The sequence below is a fragment of the Lipophrys pholis genome (assembly GCF_963383615.2).
Source record: "Lipophrys pholis genome assembly, chromosome: 1".
NCBI classification, from domain to species: Eukaryota; Metazoa; Chordata; class Actinopteri; order Blenniiformes; family Blenniidae; genus Lipophrys; species Lipophrys pholis.
This window is the reverse complement of record NC_137635.1, coordinates 3,185,178-3,200,229: the sequence shown is the minus strand read 5'-3', so window position 1 is coordinate 3,200,229 and position 15,052 is coordinate 3,185,178. Positions and strand designations below refer to the sequence as shown.

The window sequence follows — 15,052 nt, the reverse complement described above, 5'->3', positions numbered from 1 at the left end:
TGTTCTCCTTTAACTGGAACGGGTGGCGCAGACTGCTTCGTAGTTTTTGAAAATACAGAGACACTTTATCAAGTGCTGTTTGTAATGTTTCTTCGAGGTTCGTATGATCCTATAGGGCACAAAAGATACCAGTGCGTGAGACAGGATTTCTCTGCAATTAGCTCTGGAGGGCATGTAGCTGTCTGCAGCGCCAGCTCGGGGGGGCTCTGGTTCATAACGGCGCTTTAATTAGCAGAACTGGGAATTCTTACCGGGCTGGACCTGCTCGACTGATGTCTTTATCCAGAAAAATGTGAGTCTCTGCCAACCTACATCCAGCCTGCTCTGTGTGGCATGATGGGACATGAACTCGCAAGTGAAGTCTTAAGAAAGATACCTAAAACTTATTATAAAAGCTGATTATTATTCAATGTTAGAGTGCTGATATAGGATCAGATTGATGGGGTTTAGGTTTTCAACTAAATCATTTTCATACTGATCAATTTTAACATAAGTCAAAATATTTCATCTTTTCACTTGACATTCAGTATGCACCAATTTCAGTAATCACTATTTATCCAGTTTTAACACTAAAAAACTGTACAGAAGTTATCCCAAAAGTATCTTCAGTTCCAGTACTGGGCCTGAAAGCTGTACTGTATTTCAATCTGTGGTCGGTATGAAAAGCTGGCAGGGAGCAGCTTTTGGCAAAAAAAAAGGAAAACAGATTTAATATTCAATTTGATGGATTAAACAACTTGTACATGTTTCAAGAGTTCACCAACAGACTGATATTCATTAAAGAGATTAATGGGAAGCAAGCAATGCCAGGAAGTTAGGGAAATGGATTAAATACATTAAAATATAACATGCCAAGCAGAACGCAGTGATTTCAAAGCCACCAAATTAGCTCAGACAGCCTCGTAAAAGCCTTTAATTTAGGTAAATACTGATCGGACCTCCAAAGTTGAATGTGGTTTGCGTTCCTTTAAATAAAGTCACTGGTATTTGAGCTTCAGGTCTATTTGCAGATTTTGCTCTTTTTTGGATACTTAAGCTTAACATGCTTTTGTTCAGTAAATAATCATCTTTTATCAACATATTTTTTTTTAATCAATACGTGGCACCTTTTTGTTGCCAAAACTTAAATTACACTGACCATAGCAGGGAGGTTGCCAGGCAACCCGCTTTAGTACAAGCTGTGTTTGTCTTTGTGCAGATTGAGCAAGTGAGATTTTGTCTGCTAATTAGTGAGTTTCATGGGTAACAGTGGGCGCACTTCTTTATTTTAAGTCACTTACAGTGAACAAAACAAAGTAATTTTCCTCTTTGTTTGTGTTAAGCCATGCTAATTATGTTAGTTTCAAATATACCACACACACATATAGACGAGGTGTGTTTTCTGATAAAAGCATAAAAGGGGGTGTTTTACCAATGATGAGGGACAATAAAGAAACTGCAAATATGATAATTCACTGCAACAGAACTTCATTATTTAGTCTGGATAAATGTAATGATATCATCCATCCTTCCTCTATTTCCTCTTTCACTTGTGTTGGTTGCAGAGACTCTGCCATCTAAACATTCCTCCATCTTCTCCAGCACTCCAGGTTAGGATTGCAGGGTGTTCGGGTTTATCCAGACTAACTAGAGATGTGAAGTGCGTTTAGAGTTAACCGCCTCATTTTCACCGTATTGTCAAATTCAAATAACTAAATACATGTGTGAAGTCATACAACCACTAGCCCAGCCACAGCCGTCACGTGTTAAAGTAAAGTAAAGTTGGTATGTCTGATTGACTTCATTTTAAGAAAAATCTGAATTCAACTTTGGTGACCTCATCCAGTTTAACTATTTCTAAGAGGCTTTTCACCCTTGGAGATATGAAATGTTTCCGGATGTGGGCTGAGCTACAGCGTGCTGGTCACCTTGGTGCCCTATTTGCATTAATTCCACCCTGATGGGATGTTCCTTCCTCATCCTGATCCTCATCCGGATTTTCCTTTAATGTTAACAGGAGCGACTGGGTGACCTCGTTCAAGGTCATGTTTAGTAATGACAGCCACACCTGGATAACGCTGAAGAATGGCTCAGAGGACATGGTGAGTAACAAGCATCACAATAACAACACTGCAATCTTCTGATGTGCACACACACACACGGACACCAATTACTATCCCACCGTACAGCATCAGAGCTGCAGCATCAATATTCTCTTTATTAACTAGCCGCATCAGGAGTTTTGTTGTGCATGTGTGTCCCCTGTTGACTGGAACCAGAAGGAAAAATGAAATCTTGCCTCAGAGCAATTACAGAGGGAGATTTAGATGTCTGCTTATTTCCGAGCTTAATGAGCTGAGAAGCAACAGTGAATACTGATGATGCTCCTGCAGATGGGAAGTGCATGCTGGCTAATTGTCGCAGTTGCATCTCAAATTATCCTTGGACGCTGGAGTTGAACGGGCGATTAAATTGTCAGAAATCAAACAATATCCCCAGAGCAAAGTGCATTTTGCTGTAAAATGTAAAAAAAAAAGAAAAGTTGAAAATTTACTCAAAACAGAATCTTTGTTGTGCCACCGCAACCCCATACAAACTAAGTTGTAAAGAAGATGGAGGATGTAAATCTTATAAACCAACATTTTATTTACAATAATAGATGTTGAATACAAAACAATTTCACCATTTCAGGAAAAAAAAAGTTTATTTATTTATTTTAAGTCATGTTAATGATGGTCTAGGCCCACTCACGGTGAACATCTGTAAAGTTAGGATGATTATTGCTGCAGTTTAAGGAGACGTAGGATTTCAGCTGCTCAACATTGAGTTTTCAGTTAATAATGCACAAAATATGTTTTTTTTATTAGTAAAAGAATACAGACAGACCAGGACTCATTCTATAGCTGAATGCACTTTTATAATAGATTCAGTATGTGGTTTAGCATTGTTTCAGCGCTTCTAAAAACTTTTCAGGATCAACGGTGCCTGCTCCCACCATGAGTATGAATTCAAACACTTTAGAGATGCTTACTTTTAATTCATGCTGTCACAAGTTTTTGAGAATTGAAGCTATTGAAGTTATTAAGAAAAACAAAAAAGCAGAAATCTTCTTAATCTCCGTTGATCTAAATCTGTAATCAAGCAAATTTGATTAAGTTGACTTATTTGAGGAAAATAATATCCTCATTGCTCCCTGCTGCGGTTCACATCCCAGCTAATGACATTTCTGTGTAACTGTACACTCCCTTTGCTGATGAAGTTATCGGTGTGGGAGATAATACCCCGACAGTGATTTAGTCTCTGCTACAAGCTTCCCTCTCACCCACTCAACCTCCTTTTTGTGCCAAATGCCAAACAGCTCTGTTGGTCTTTTAAAATGCCAAAAGGTACAAAGAAGAACTCCGACTGTGGGTGTTAAAAATGACAAAAAAGTCCCAGTCGTATCAAAGTTTAATGACACTGTACAGGTGTGTGGATATTTGTTTAGTTAAAGGTCGTGGCGGATGTATTTTGCTGGTTCCAACTAAATTTGGTCTATTTTCTCTTATTTTCCAAACACTTTTTTGAAACTTGATGAAGAACCATTCTACATTGTCCCGACGTAATAAGTTCTACCCTTGACCGTACGTTTGTTCCACATGAATGTGTTTGCCTCAGTAGATATTCGGCGCCAACAGAGAGAAAGAGATCCCGGTCCGAAACGTCTTCCCTACGCCGGTGATCGCTCGCTACATCCGAGTCAACCCTCGCTCTTGGTTCAACAGTGGCAGCATCTGCATGAGGGTGGAGATCCTTGGCTGTCCTATGCCAGGTGACGGGTTTGTATGGACAAAGCAGACACAAATAATTCATGCCAGACAGATGACGTTAGCCCCGCATGAATAAATCCAGGCCTAGTTTTATGTGCTGAGGGTTTTGAAACCGTTTTTCTCTGGAACATTTTTCTACTGAATAAATATTCCCAATGAAAGTTTTCATAACAAGGTCTGGAAAAATTATGCAGTGTTACTAGGACACTGTTTCTGGGAAGACAGGTTGCTGCTGCGTTATTAATGGGCGATAGCCGAATGCCAGCAGCCCAATTATTAAATTAAATATAGCTTTATGTGTCTTTGGGCTGTGATAGGAACCTCAAAAAAACAAACCTGACACTCCCTGCATGCCAGGATGTCATTTAAAAATATATATTTTTTTTTGTTAAGAAGGAAAATACTGCATACCTCTTTGTTTCTTTGGCTGAGCAACACCTGAGTGCAGGCAAAGTGAACAGACGCTGGTATGACTGAGAATTCCTCTGTGGAGTCTGATCTCTAGCAAACAAAATGAAGGCTCACAGGAGGATTCACAGACACATTTTTAGTATTCATTTAGAAATGTAGACGTAGAACACGAGAATTCAACACTGAAGCCTGACTCAGCATGTCTCCATTTGGTTAGAACTGCTAATAAAGGCAACCGCTACCCACCCATTTCACACGTGAATATCAGTAACTCTATGAATTCCTCTTCCAGATCCAAACAACTATTACCACAGGCGCAATGAAGTCATAACTACAGACGACTTGGATTTCAGACATCACAGCTACAAAGAGATGAGGCAGGTGAGTAACAGCAAAAAGATACCGCCCTCCTTAAAAAAAAAAAATCTTCCTGATTTTTATTCAGCGACGTAAGAAAAGACGACATAGCACTGAGTGATAAAACATTTTGTGTAAGTGAGCCAACACCGGGCGAGTTGTGTCTTGAACCGAGCCTTTCCGCCACACATCAAAATGCATAAAGCGTCTCTTGGGTTGTGTCATTACTTATTCATATGGCTGTCATGAGCAGACGCCTGTTTGTACGGCGAAGGAGGACAGCTGTATTTGTTACTGTGTACACTGGGCCTGAGCAGTTGTGACGGCACAAGTGCGTGTGAATCCTCATCCACTGTCATGTCGCAGCTTACGGTGCCGAGCAGAACGCCACAGGTGTCCCGAACTGCTGTTAAACTCGACCACAGGGTTCATCCAGTTTAAGACTGGAATCAGTAACTTTGATCATTGTGAGCGCCATAGAAAAGCTATCTTCAGTTTTTTTTTTTTTTTTCTTTACTTCGAATTTCTACAACAAGGATTCATGAGAATTTGTGGTGATCAATTATGTCTTTAATCAAAGTTTTATGTTTATTAAAACAACATACACATATTTGATATTTTTGAGCTATAAATTGAGATAGCACATCAAATACAGAGCATTTGCAGTTAGTATGAGATTTAAATGTGTTTAAAATTGGCTTTTTGCTCTGAATTCATGGTTTCCTTGCCTGGTTCCCTACTTTTTTTTTTTTTTTACATATGTGTGTCACACAGTAGGCCCATTCCTTATAGAGGGAAGAGTCTTTATTTTCTCATTTATTTTAACAATTTGTCACAGGTTCTTTCACTGTATCGCCCTTTCAATTGCAGCACTTTAATTCGCACTGTCCTGGGTCTTTAAGAAGAAGTAAGTGCTTCTCACATAAATTTCACGTCCCATGAGAAAAGTGAAAGTGAGGCTATCCCCTCTTTTTATAGCTCACTGTGTGTAGTATATGGTAACACCGATGGCAAAAAGCAGAAGCCTTTTTCTCATAGAGGAAGAGACTAAGCTGCCGTTACAGACACTACCTTGCCAAAAAGCTTCGCTTTAATTACAGCATTAGCTTAAGTATAGTAACTACACACAGATTAAAACACAGCTTGCCCTTCACGGGTTCATGACGCTTCAGTGAGAGAAGAAAAAACACCTGGGATTTGTTAAAAATGTTTATTCTTAGGACTGTATGTCCTTCACTGATTCTCCTGAATAATACAAACCAGGTACGCTGCTCCAGGGAATACTATGCTTTATTAAACTGTGAGCTGTAATTTTAGCACGAGCTTGTGATCCTTTATTTCATCAATAAAACCAGATATTTACTCACTCCGAAAAGTCAAGATTCAACCCAGACTTAATTAAAAGCACATCACCTCTTACTGTTTGATGTTCTGCTGCAACAGCTGGAGGAGCGAGCAGCCGTTGCGTTGTTTAACAGCTGGTTAGTCTTTTTTTTATTTTTCCCCCTGCTGGATCATTTCCATTTTGAACCAATCGTGCCCATGTGGGTAAAAGATAATTGTTACTATTTTAATCAACATCTTTATGAGCCTGTCTTCGACATTACCTTGACTGATTCTAACACTGCCCTGCTCACTGTCAAGAGTGTTTTTAATATGTAATAACACAGATATTACTTTTTTATTTTTTTAATGATTTTAAGGTTAAAAGTACCATTAAATGGTGAATGGGTGGACACATATGGATGTGGCACCTTAACAGTCTCAAAGCACTTTACACCTCCAGCTTCATTCATGTATTCACACACTCACTCGTACTACAGTGGCGACGGAGGCGCTATGCAATGTATTTTCGTTCCTCCTTTGAGAACCACTTCAGGATATTTTAGCTGGATCAATGAGTATACAAACTAAAGATCAGAAACTTGGTGGAAGAATGGAGGAAAGTTTGTCTAGTCATGACAAAATAAATATTCTACATCAACTTTGTCCAAAATATAGTTCTCCCAGCACAGTTGACCATGAGTAAAAATGCTGAGTGCACCCCAGGCCATGATAGGAAAACGCAAATGCACACTATTACTTGCTTATTTAATTCGAACTGCTAGGTAAGTCATGGAACATGGAAACTTACATACAGCATGAACCTGCAGTCACATGTGTCTTCTTGCCTTCTGCATCCGGCATTGTGTTAGATTTGTTAGGGCTGGTTTTAAGATTATCTCACCTTAAATAGAAGTGTGATGTGTCTGCAAGAAAGGAAAAAAAACAAAACATTGGCTTATCATTGTGGCAACAATGTGTATCCTTGATCCCTGTATACATGCTTTTTCGGTAATGTTGCTTTTTTTTGCACTGCAGTGAATCTGTGTACTTCAGAGTTTCAGTGGTTTTTGCTGCCAAAGGCTTCAGCACTAGTCAGGTTTTCTTATTGTTATTATTTTTGTCGCAATCTGTTGCTGCTTCATCTGTTTTTGACTAAATGTAGAAAACAGTAGAGTGAGTCACTGCACCACCTTGTGGTACGAAGTGGTATCACAAGACTTATCAGACTGCCGTTACATTGTCTCCTATAGCATGTTGAATACTTTTAGGTCGGTTTTGTTGATGTATTATATATTTTTAACAAATTCATGTATCTAAGTGTTGTAGTATGAAACTTAACAGAATGTATAGGAACAATTTGAATTTTGTACGGAAAGATCAGTAAACGTGACCGCTTTATGAGTTAATTACATCATAAAGTTGTTAGACGTAGTACATGAGAAGTTTATTTCTTTTTCATATAAGTTTCACTTCAAAAACACAATTTGATGGTTTGTCCCTCAGTTTTTTATTTGCAATTTGGTGTGTTTAAAAATCAGATACATTTTTTAATTCCTCTTTCTATTCAAATCAAATTTTAAACAGAAGCTAATGTGTGTGCTGTAGCAGGTTTTGTGGTTTAGTTTTAATACTTTGGATTGATTAAAGAGTTTTTGATCTTCACAGCTTATGAAGGTGGTCAACGACATGTGTCCCAACATCACCCGGATCTACAACATAGGGAAGAGCCAGAGTGGCCTGAAACTGTATGCTATAGAGATCTCCGACAACCCAGGGGAGCATGAAGTTGGTAAGTTGTCAGCATTTAAAATAAACATTAGCTGTCGTGGAACCGGACGCGATGGCTCAATTTGAGTTGATTAAATATGAAACAATCAGAAAGAACCTCACACTGTGTTCCAAAAACTGTTTTTCCCCATGTTGTTTTTGTACTGCATAATTAATCTCCCTCTGTATTTGCCCCCTCATCTCTCTAATCACGCCGGCCTGTTGACCAGGTGAACCCGAGTTTCGTTACACAGCAGGTTCCCATGGTAACGAGGTGCTGGGTCGAGAGCTGCTCCTCCTGCTGATGCAGTTCATGTGTCTGGAATATTTATCTGGCAACCAGCGGATCCGTCACCTGGTGGAGGAGACCAGGATCCATCTACTGCCATCTGTCAACCCTGATGGATATGAGAAAACCTTTGAAGTGGTAGGTCTGCAAGACCGCCATTAGTGACCTCACACCACGAGCTGGACCCTGATGGAAACAGCGCTGCATCCGCCTGGCAGGTCCTCTCCCAATAAAAGTGTTTACGGTGCAGGTGCATGCTAGAAAAAAAAAATAGTTTGGGTGTTTGGGTGGACTTTGTAAAATGAAAAATGGCCTAATAATTATGCATGCTCGTGTTCTTCTCTGTGGTAAAATACCTTTGAAGCAGATGTTGCTTAAATCAGCTGCAGCCCAAGCAAGACTGCTGCTTTAATGAAATGCAAGCAGGAAAGATCAGAAACTGCGTTTGGCCTGCACACAGTCAATAATATCATGTAATTTAGTGACCTGATGTATGACTGCACTATACATACTGTAACCTTCAGTTTCAGAAAAGCTAATGATGTGCTTAACAACTAATTTCCATGTCAGCCTGCACTTGTACATGCACAGTAAAAGAGATGAGTCTATTCGACCGTGTGAGCCTGAGAGAATGGCGGCAGACAAGCCTTATTTTAGCTCCAATAATCACAGTTTGCAGTTACAGCTTTCTTTAAGCGGCACTCACTTACATTGCATGATTGAGCATTTTCTACACAGCTTTACTAGCTTTGACTTTTGGCCACCTTGTCACAATCGCCCATTCATACAAACAAATGTGCTTTTAAAGAAGAAAAAGACGTAAAAATAAATAAATAAATAAATAAATAAAATAACTGCAAGATGAGTTTACTCTGTGACAGACTGGTGACCTGTCCATAAACAGCTGCAATCCGCTCCAGCGCCCCATGACTCAGTTAAATAGATGCTAGAGAAGAAAAATTGATGGATGGAATTTTAGCCATGTAACAATAACTCTAAATATTATAGTGTTTAATTTTTTTTTTAATTTATCGGCAGAAATTCATGTGAACTGGACTTTACTCATATAGTGCTTTTCGTCTAAATGATCAGCTTTACATTGTTAGTTACATTCCCACAGACACGCACACGCACGCAAGGCGCTCAATCCATATCGATTGGGAGCAGTTTGGGATGATCGAACTGGCAGTCATCTCATTGAAAGACGATTTGCTCCGAGAGCAGGCTGCCTATTATATGTTAATACTTTTGGCTAGTTTATTTGTCTTTAATGTAAAAATAACAGATAAAACAGAACAATTCGAGATGCACCGGTATGGATTCAACGTTTGTTCTCCTTCAAATGATGTTGATTCCTGTATTATATACAAAACTGCCAACATGGGAAACAGCCTTTAAAAACTGTAGTTCTCTATGAATGTACAATATGCATTATGTTAATATTCCTTTCCACCCAGGGTTCAGAGCTCAGTGGTTGGTCTCTGGGTCGATGGAGCAATGACGGCATTGACATTCACCATAACTTCCCCGACCTCAACTCCATTCTGTGGGAAGCTGAGGCCAAGAAGCGGGTTCCTCGTAAAGTCTTCAATCATCATGTTGCCATCCCAGAGTGGTACCAGTCCAAGAACGCCTCAGTGAGTGTGACTCTGTTTGACGGCTTGTTTGTTGAAGTTATTTAATGTGGAAATTTGAACATATCTACACATGCAGGCATGCAAATGATCACATTTGTGTCTCAAATCTGCAAATCTGCTGGGGGTTTTTCACAGCTTTCTTCAATATTTAAATAAACCACTTTTTTTCTTTTCTTCGACATGCTGCATTCTTAAAACTGTGATTGCTGTTTAGTTTCCACTGACACCTTCAGCTGACAAGCGATCACACTGTGTTCTTGTCCTGCACCTCCTCCAGTGTAACGAGCAGATCTCACAGTGAAGACCATCAGCCTTTTGAAAAGGGTAAAGCAGTCACCAGGGCATATCAGCGTCGTCTATTTTGGGAGACGCGGATGCATTCGGAATGTGTGACGAAGAGGCTGTGAGCTAAAATATACCCAGCAATCTATTAAAAGCTCATCCTCACGAGTGTTTTGACGTTAGTTGGGCGCCGTGGGTGAGTCACACACAGCCTCCAGGAAAGCTGCTGCTGCTGCAGCTGTACGACCGGGATCCCCATTTAGTCATGAATCTGTGAAAACTACCCTTGACTGATGCAACTCGTTCTCATACATGAAAGTGTAGGCTTATTCAAATGAGTCCAAACAGCGAGAGTAGTTTCATCAATATTCCTGCTTGTGGCAGGCTAATCCGTGAACGCTCGATGCCAGCAGAGATGAAGAGAAATTTAAGTGCAATTTGTTTACTGTGTGGATTGTTTCTTCTTTTTCTTTTTTTGATAGCTTTATTCACTCCCTCTTTAGGAAAATTCCCTTAGAGTGGGTTAATTTATCAATCATAGTACTGAGATGACTGTACAGATTACAATACATACCCCCCCCTCCCCTGCAGGTTGCCTTGGAGACACGAGCCCTGATAGCATGGATGGAGAAGATGCCCTTTGTACTGGGCGGGAACCTCCAGGGAGGGGAGCTCGTGGTGACCTTCCCGTACGACAGAACTCGCTCCCAGTGGGTGGCCAGGGAGCAGACCCCTACCCCGGACGACCACGTCTTCCGCTGGCTGGCCTTCTCCTACGCGTCCACCCACCGTCTGATGACTGATGCCAACCGACGGGTCTGCCACACAGAAGACTTCGCCAAGGAGGACGGCACCATCAATGGAGCATCGTGGCACACGGCGCCAGGCAGTTGGTGTCCACAGCTTCCCCCACTGATCCCAAACCCCTGTGTTATACAGGATTCCTCCGCGCCGCTCTGAGCTTTTGAGCGGTAGCTTTGCTTAGCACATCTGCATATGCAGCCATGAAGCCCCGTTGGCTTTATCCAAGCTTCAAGGCCTTCGCCTGAAACAGCAGCACGTAGAAATTCAAAGACAAAGAAAAAAAAAATCCATTTCAAAGTAAGACGATAATTTAACCCAGGTTGATGCTCGCCAACAGATATGTCTGTCTCTCTTGCCAGGTATGAATGATTTCAGCTATTTGCACACCAACTGCTTTGAGCTGTCGATGTATGTGGGCTGTGACAAATTCCCTCATGAGAGCGAACTGCCTGAGGAGTGGGAGAACAATCGCGAGTCTCTTCTTGTCTTCATGGAGCAGGTACACAGGCAAAGTAGCCCCCGCAACTCACACAGAGACGCAAGAAAAGTTCTGCGCAAACACAAAATACACACAGCCGTGGAAATATGGCTTGACTTGTGCTTTGTTCCTGGCGTTCGGGAGGTGAGCAGGTTTTTGCAGGGTACTCTCAGCACACAGGCCTGGATGTGGTGAAACAGCTGTCACTAAAATTTGCAGAGAAAAACGAGAGTTTTGATTTAATCACTGTATGTTTAGCTCAACACTTCCCAGACAATATCTTTTTGAGAGAAACACAAAGTCAGTGGTGGAAAAATAAACTGAAAATCAGAGTCATGTATAATTTGAGGAGGATTTAGTGTGTTCATTCTTTAGTAGAGGAGGAAAAAATGTGTTTGAAAGCGTCTCAAAATCTGAGCAAATAAGGATCAATTTTCTTCTTCTAATGAAATGTAACCAGTTGTTCTCACTGTGGTATTTAATATGATCAAGCCTCATGAACACTGATTTTATTCCTCGCTATGAAGCCCATACAAGTGGAAAATGTGTTTAATTGAATGTGATACAAGCATATCATGCAACCAAGTGTTTTTATAAAATGGGGAAAATGTGAATTCATACTCGACATGTTGCACTTTCTTTCCTCTTCAGGTGCATCGTGGAATCAAAGGTGTCGTCAGAGACCTGCAGGGTCGAGGAATAGCTAATGCCATCATCTCTGTGGAGGGGATCAGTCATGATATCCGTACAGGTATATTGCAATTTAAAAAAAAAATAAATAAAATCTTCTTACAACTATAAAACAAAAACTCTCAAGCCAACATCTTTTTGTTCTCAGATTGTGACATTAACCATTATTGTTCCGGGACATATTTTTCAACTCTCTGCTTCCACTTAGTAACTCTGCAATTCTAAGTTCAGGGAGGGGCAAAGCAGGTTAAACCATGGTCAGGTCACCAGTCTGCCACAGTGAAACAGTTAATTAACTAATTGACCTCAGGATTATGTTTTTGGACTGGGGGAGGAACATGAACATGCAAACAACATGCAAACTTCACACACAAAGGTGATGTTTAATACCACAATGGGAAGCACACTACAGGTTGTTAGAGCGCCGCCTGATATTTGATGAGCAATTTTATATTGACAAATTTCAGCGATCAAGATCAAATAGAAGCGTTCACTAACAAGAGAAATATAGATTCTCCTGTGGCATTTTTAGAGACTTTTATGAAGTGGGATTGTGATGCCTCAGACGGAAATAGACCCGCCATCGTGGAGTCTTAAATTTGTCAGGTGGGTGTCTTTGGACAGCAAAATGTAGTTTTTAAGCAAGTTAAATTCTGAAAATAATCCCACAAGTAAATAGCGAGGTATGACATTCAGCACACTGAGACCAGAAAAAATCCACCATGACAGAGCAGAGCTGTTTTTTAAAACCTAAATAGAAATATAGATCTTGTGCCGCCTGAGCTTTAGAACAAACAGGACTGTTCGGCATTTATTCTAGGCTCCAGATGAAGATTCTTATTATCTGATCTTACTCCTACTGAGCCTGGTTGTATAAATCCACATTTCCAGCTACAGGATCTACATATTGCTCCTGTTGGGAAATGATGAGTAATTTTGAAACAGACCTTTTGGGATTTTACTCGTTCTTTATATCAGAACGGTTGTTAGAAAGTGAAACCAGTGAGAATGTGTCATCTGCAGTAAAATGTATTCCAAATGATTTTACCAAGAGAAGTAAGATTGGTCTTTCTACAAAAGGAATGTATTAGTTTTCTGAGAACAGAAACATCTGCAAATGGACTGTTGGGGTTTTCTTTTTTTCTTCTCTTTTCATTTTCCTTTTTCAAAGAAAACTGGTCAGCCAACACCATGTGTCCTGAGGCAAATAATCACAATATGGCTGGTGCAGTCATCACAGGCAGCTCTGAAGTTTTTATATCAGCTCCCTTTTACAGTTGTGCTACTGCTATTTATCAACATGGCTTTGCTGCTCTGAAGGCTGGCGGCTTATATACATGCCACAATGCCAAACTGACAAAACTGACTTGCATTTTAACCCCCCCCCCCCCCCCCCCCCCACACCCTTTTTTTAACCCAGGGTTGTCAAAGTTATTTTTAGTTTGAGCCACTAACAACCCAATCTGATCTTAATCAGGCCAATCATAGCATGATAAACAATGAATACTGACAAGTCATCCTAAAAATTACCACATTTCGTGCACTGTTTATGAAACATATTGAGATGAACTGAAAATTTTCTTCAGAAAGAGAGTGCACCTTGGAATTCAACCGTCCACGAAGGTTTTCCTCTGAATGAAATGGGTGAAATATTGAATTTCTGCAGCCTTTGGTGAGCATATTTTCACCCAATATCATAATATAGCCTCTTGTTAATGTTATTTGGGGCTCGGTTGGTAGAGCGGTTGTCTGCCAATTGGAAAGTTGCAGGTTTGATTCCCATCTCCACATGCCTCCGAGAATGGATGATTGTGATTAATGATGTAAAGTGCTTTGGGGCTGCTCACGCAATTGAAAAGCGCTATATAAGTAAAGTCCATTGACCATTTATTTTCTTAACAATTGCCTTCACTCCTACAATGTTGCCATCTGCTTTTCATTTCTGAGTCTTTCTATTACGCTGTGAATTTTTGAATGAAAAAATAAAATCAGATTGACAGTGGATGAATTAGGAACAGCAGTTATCCGGTACACAGCATATGGGACTTCAGTGTGTGAGACCAAAGTGCACCACCAGGCAACCCACCATAGCCCCCAAAAAGTAAAAAACAAACAAAAAACCCCCAAAACAAACAGTATTGACCTCCATTGTTTTTATGTGTTTTCTCAGCTGTTGATGGAGATTACTGGCGCTTGCTGAACCCAGGAGAGTACAGAGTAACTGCCAGGGCAGAGGGCTACGGCCTCAGCAGTAAGAAGTGCGAGGTGGGCTACGAGATGGGCGCCACCCGGTGTGACTTCACCATCGGTCGCAGCAACTTGTCACGGATCAAAGAAATAATGGAAAAGTTCAACAAGCAGCCCATCAGACTGCCCATGAGGCAGCTCCAGGCCCGCAGGTCCAGGGAACGACGCCTGGGAACATAATGATTGTATGAAGAAGCTGCAGGCAGAATTAAAAACAAACATGTGCTCTGATCACACCGCGGTGAACTCCAAGGCTGGGCTTGGATCCGTGTCAGAGTGTTGTCTGTGTGATTCGGTGTTTGGAGACTGAAAATGTGGATTAATTTAAACGAGGGGCTTTTTGGGGGGGGTTTGTACCCAGGTATAAGCTTTCTCTGTTCACTATTGTCATCTCAACTTTAGGATTTATTGCAAACTTTTAAGGATTTAAAGATATTGAGACATCAACCACCATCCCTCGAGACATAAATGCTGACGTGGCAGGAACAAATCAAACAACATCAGAGCATTATTCTGAAGAAACTAATAAGGAAACTGTTTTAGCCACTGTGAGGAACTCCCTTGAATGTCATTATGTACATACTTTGTAACTTATGTAACACAACCATATAAACTATTACAAAACCTTTCATTACCTGCACTTGTGGAAGGTTCATCCCTCCAAAAATGTTTGGACTCGTTTTCTATGTCATCGGCTCATTCTTTGCTTTTACTTATGAAATAAAGATTATATTTGCATAATTTGAACGTGTTTAGCAAGATGTCTGTTCACATGCGGATTTGACTTTTTCTTAGACGTATGAGTCTCTGGCGCCACAAGAATACCAAAATGATGCTCAAGAATAATCCCAGGTATTGTTTTTACAATTTCTCTTATTCATTCTATTGAAAACATATATAGGCAAGTTTCAAATTGTATATGTGTATAAGCTTGAAGTTTACCACTTGGCAAACCCTAACACAACCCAATAACAGA

At 40.4% G+C, this 15,052-nt stretch overlaps 1 protein-coding gene across 2 annotated transcripts in view; it reads left to right on the top strand.

Moving 5' to 3' along the window:
* The window catches only part of cpxm2 (carboxypeptidase X (M14 family), member 2), a 28,141-nt gene extending 13,320 nt beyond the window's left edge, over window positions 1-14,821 (top strand). For both annotated transcript variants that reach the window (XM_080475033.1, XM_080475034.1), the window contains 10 exons: window positions 1,997-2,081; window positions 3,640-3,790; window positions 4,492-4,580; window positions 7,548-7,671; window positions 7,880-8,076; window positions 9,396-9,575; window positions 10,449-10,746; window positions 11,021-11,160; window positions 11,791-11,890; window positions 14,000-14,821. In XM_080475033.1, coding sequence (XP_080331159.1) covers window positions 1,997-2,081; window positions 3,640-3,790; window positions 4,492-4,580; window positions 7,548-7,671; window positions 7,880-8,076; window positions 9,396-9,575; window positions 10,449-10,746; window positions 11,021-11,160; window positions 11,791-11,890; window positions 14,000-14,256 — 1,621 coding nt within the window. In that variant the 3' untranslated portion in view covers window positions 14,257-14,821. The remainder of the gene's footprint in view (window positions 1-1,996; window positions 2,082-3,639; window positions 3,791-4,491; window positions 4,581-7,547; window positions 7,672-7,879; window positions 8,077-9,395; window positions 9,576-10,448; window positions 10,747-11,020; window positions 11,161-11,790; window positions 11,891-13,999) is intronic.
* Window positions 14,822-15,052: the final 231 nt, after the last annotated feature.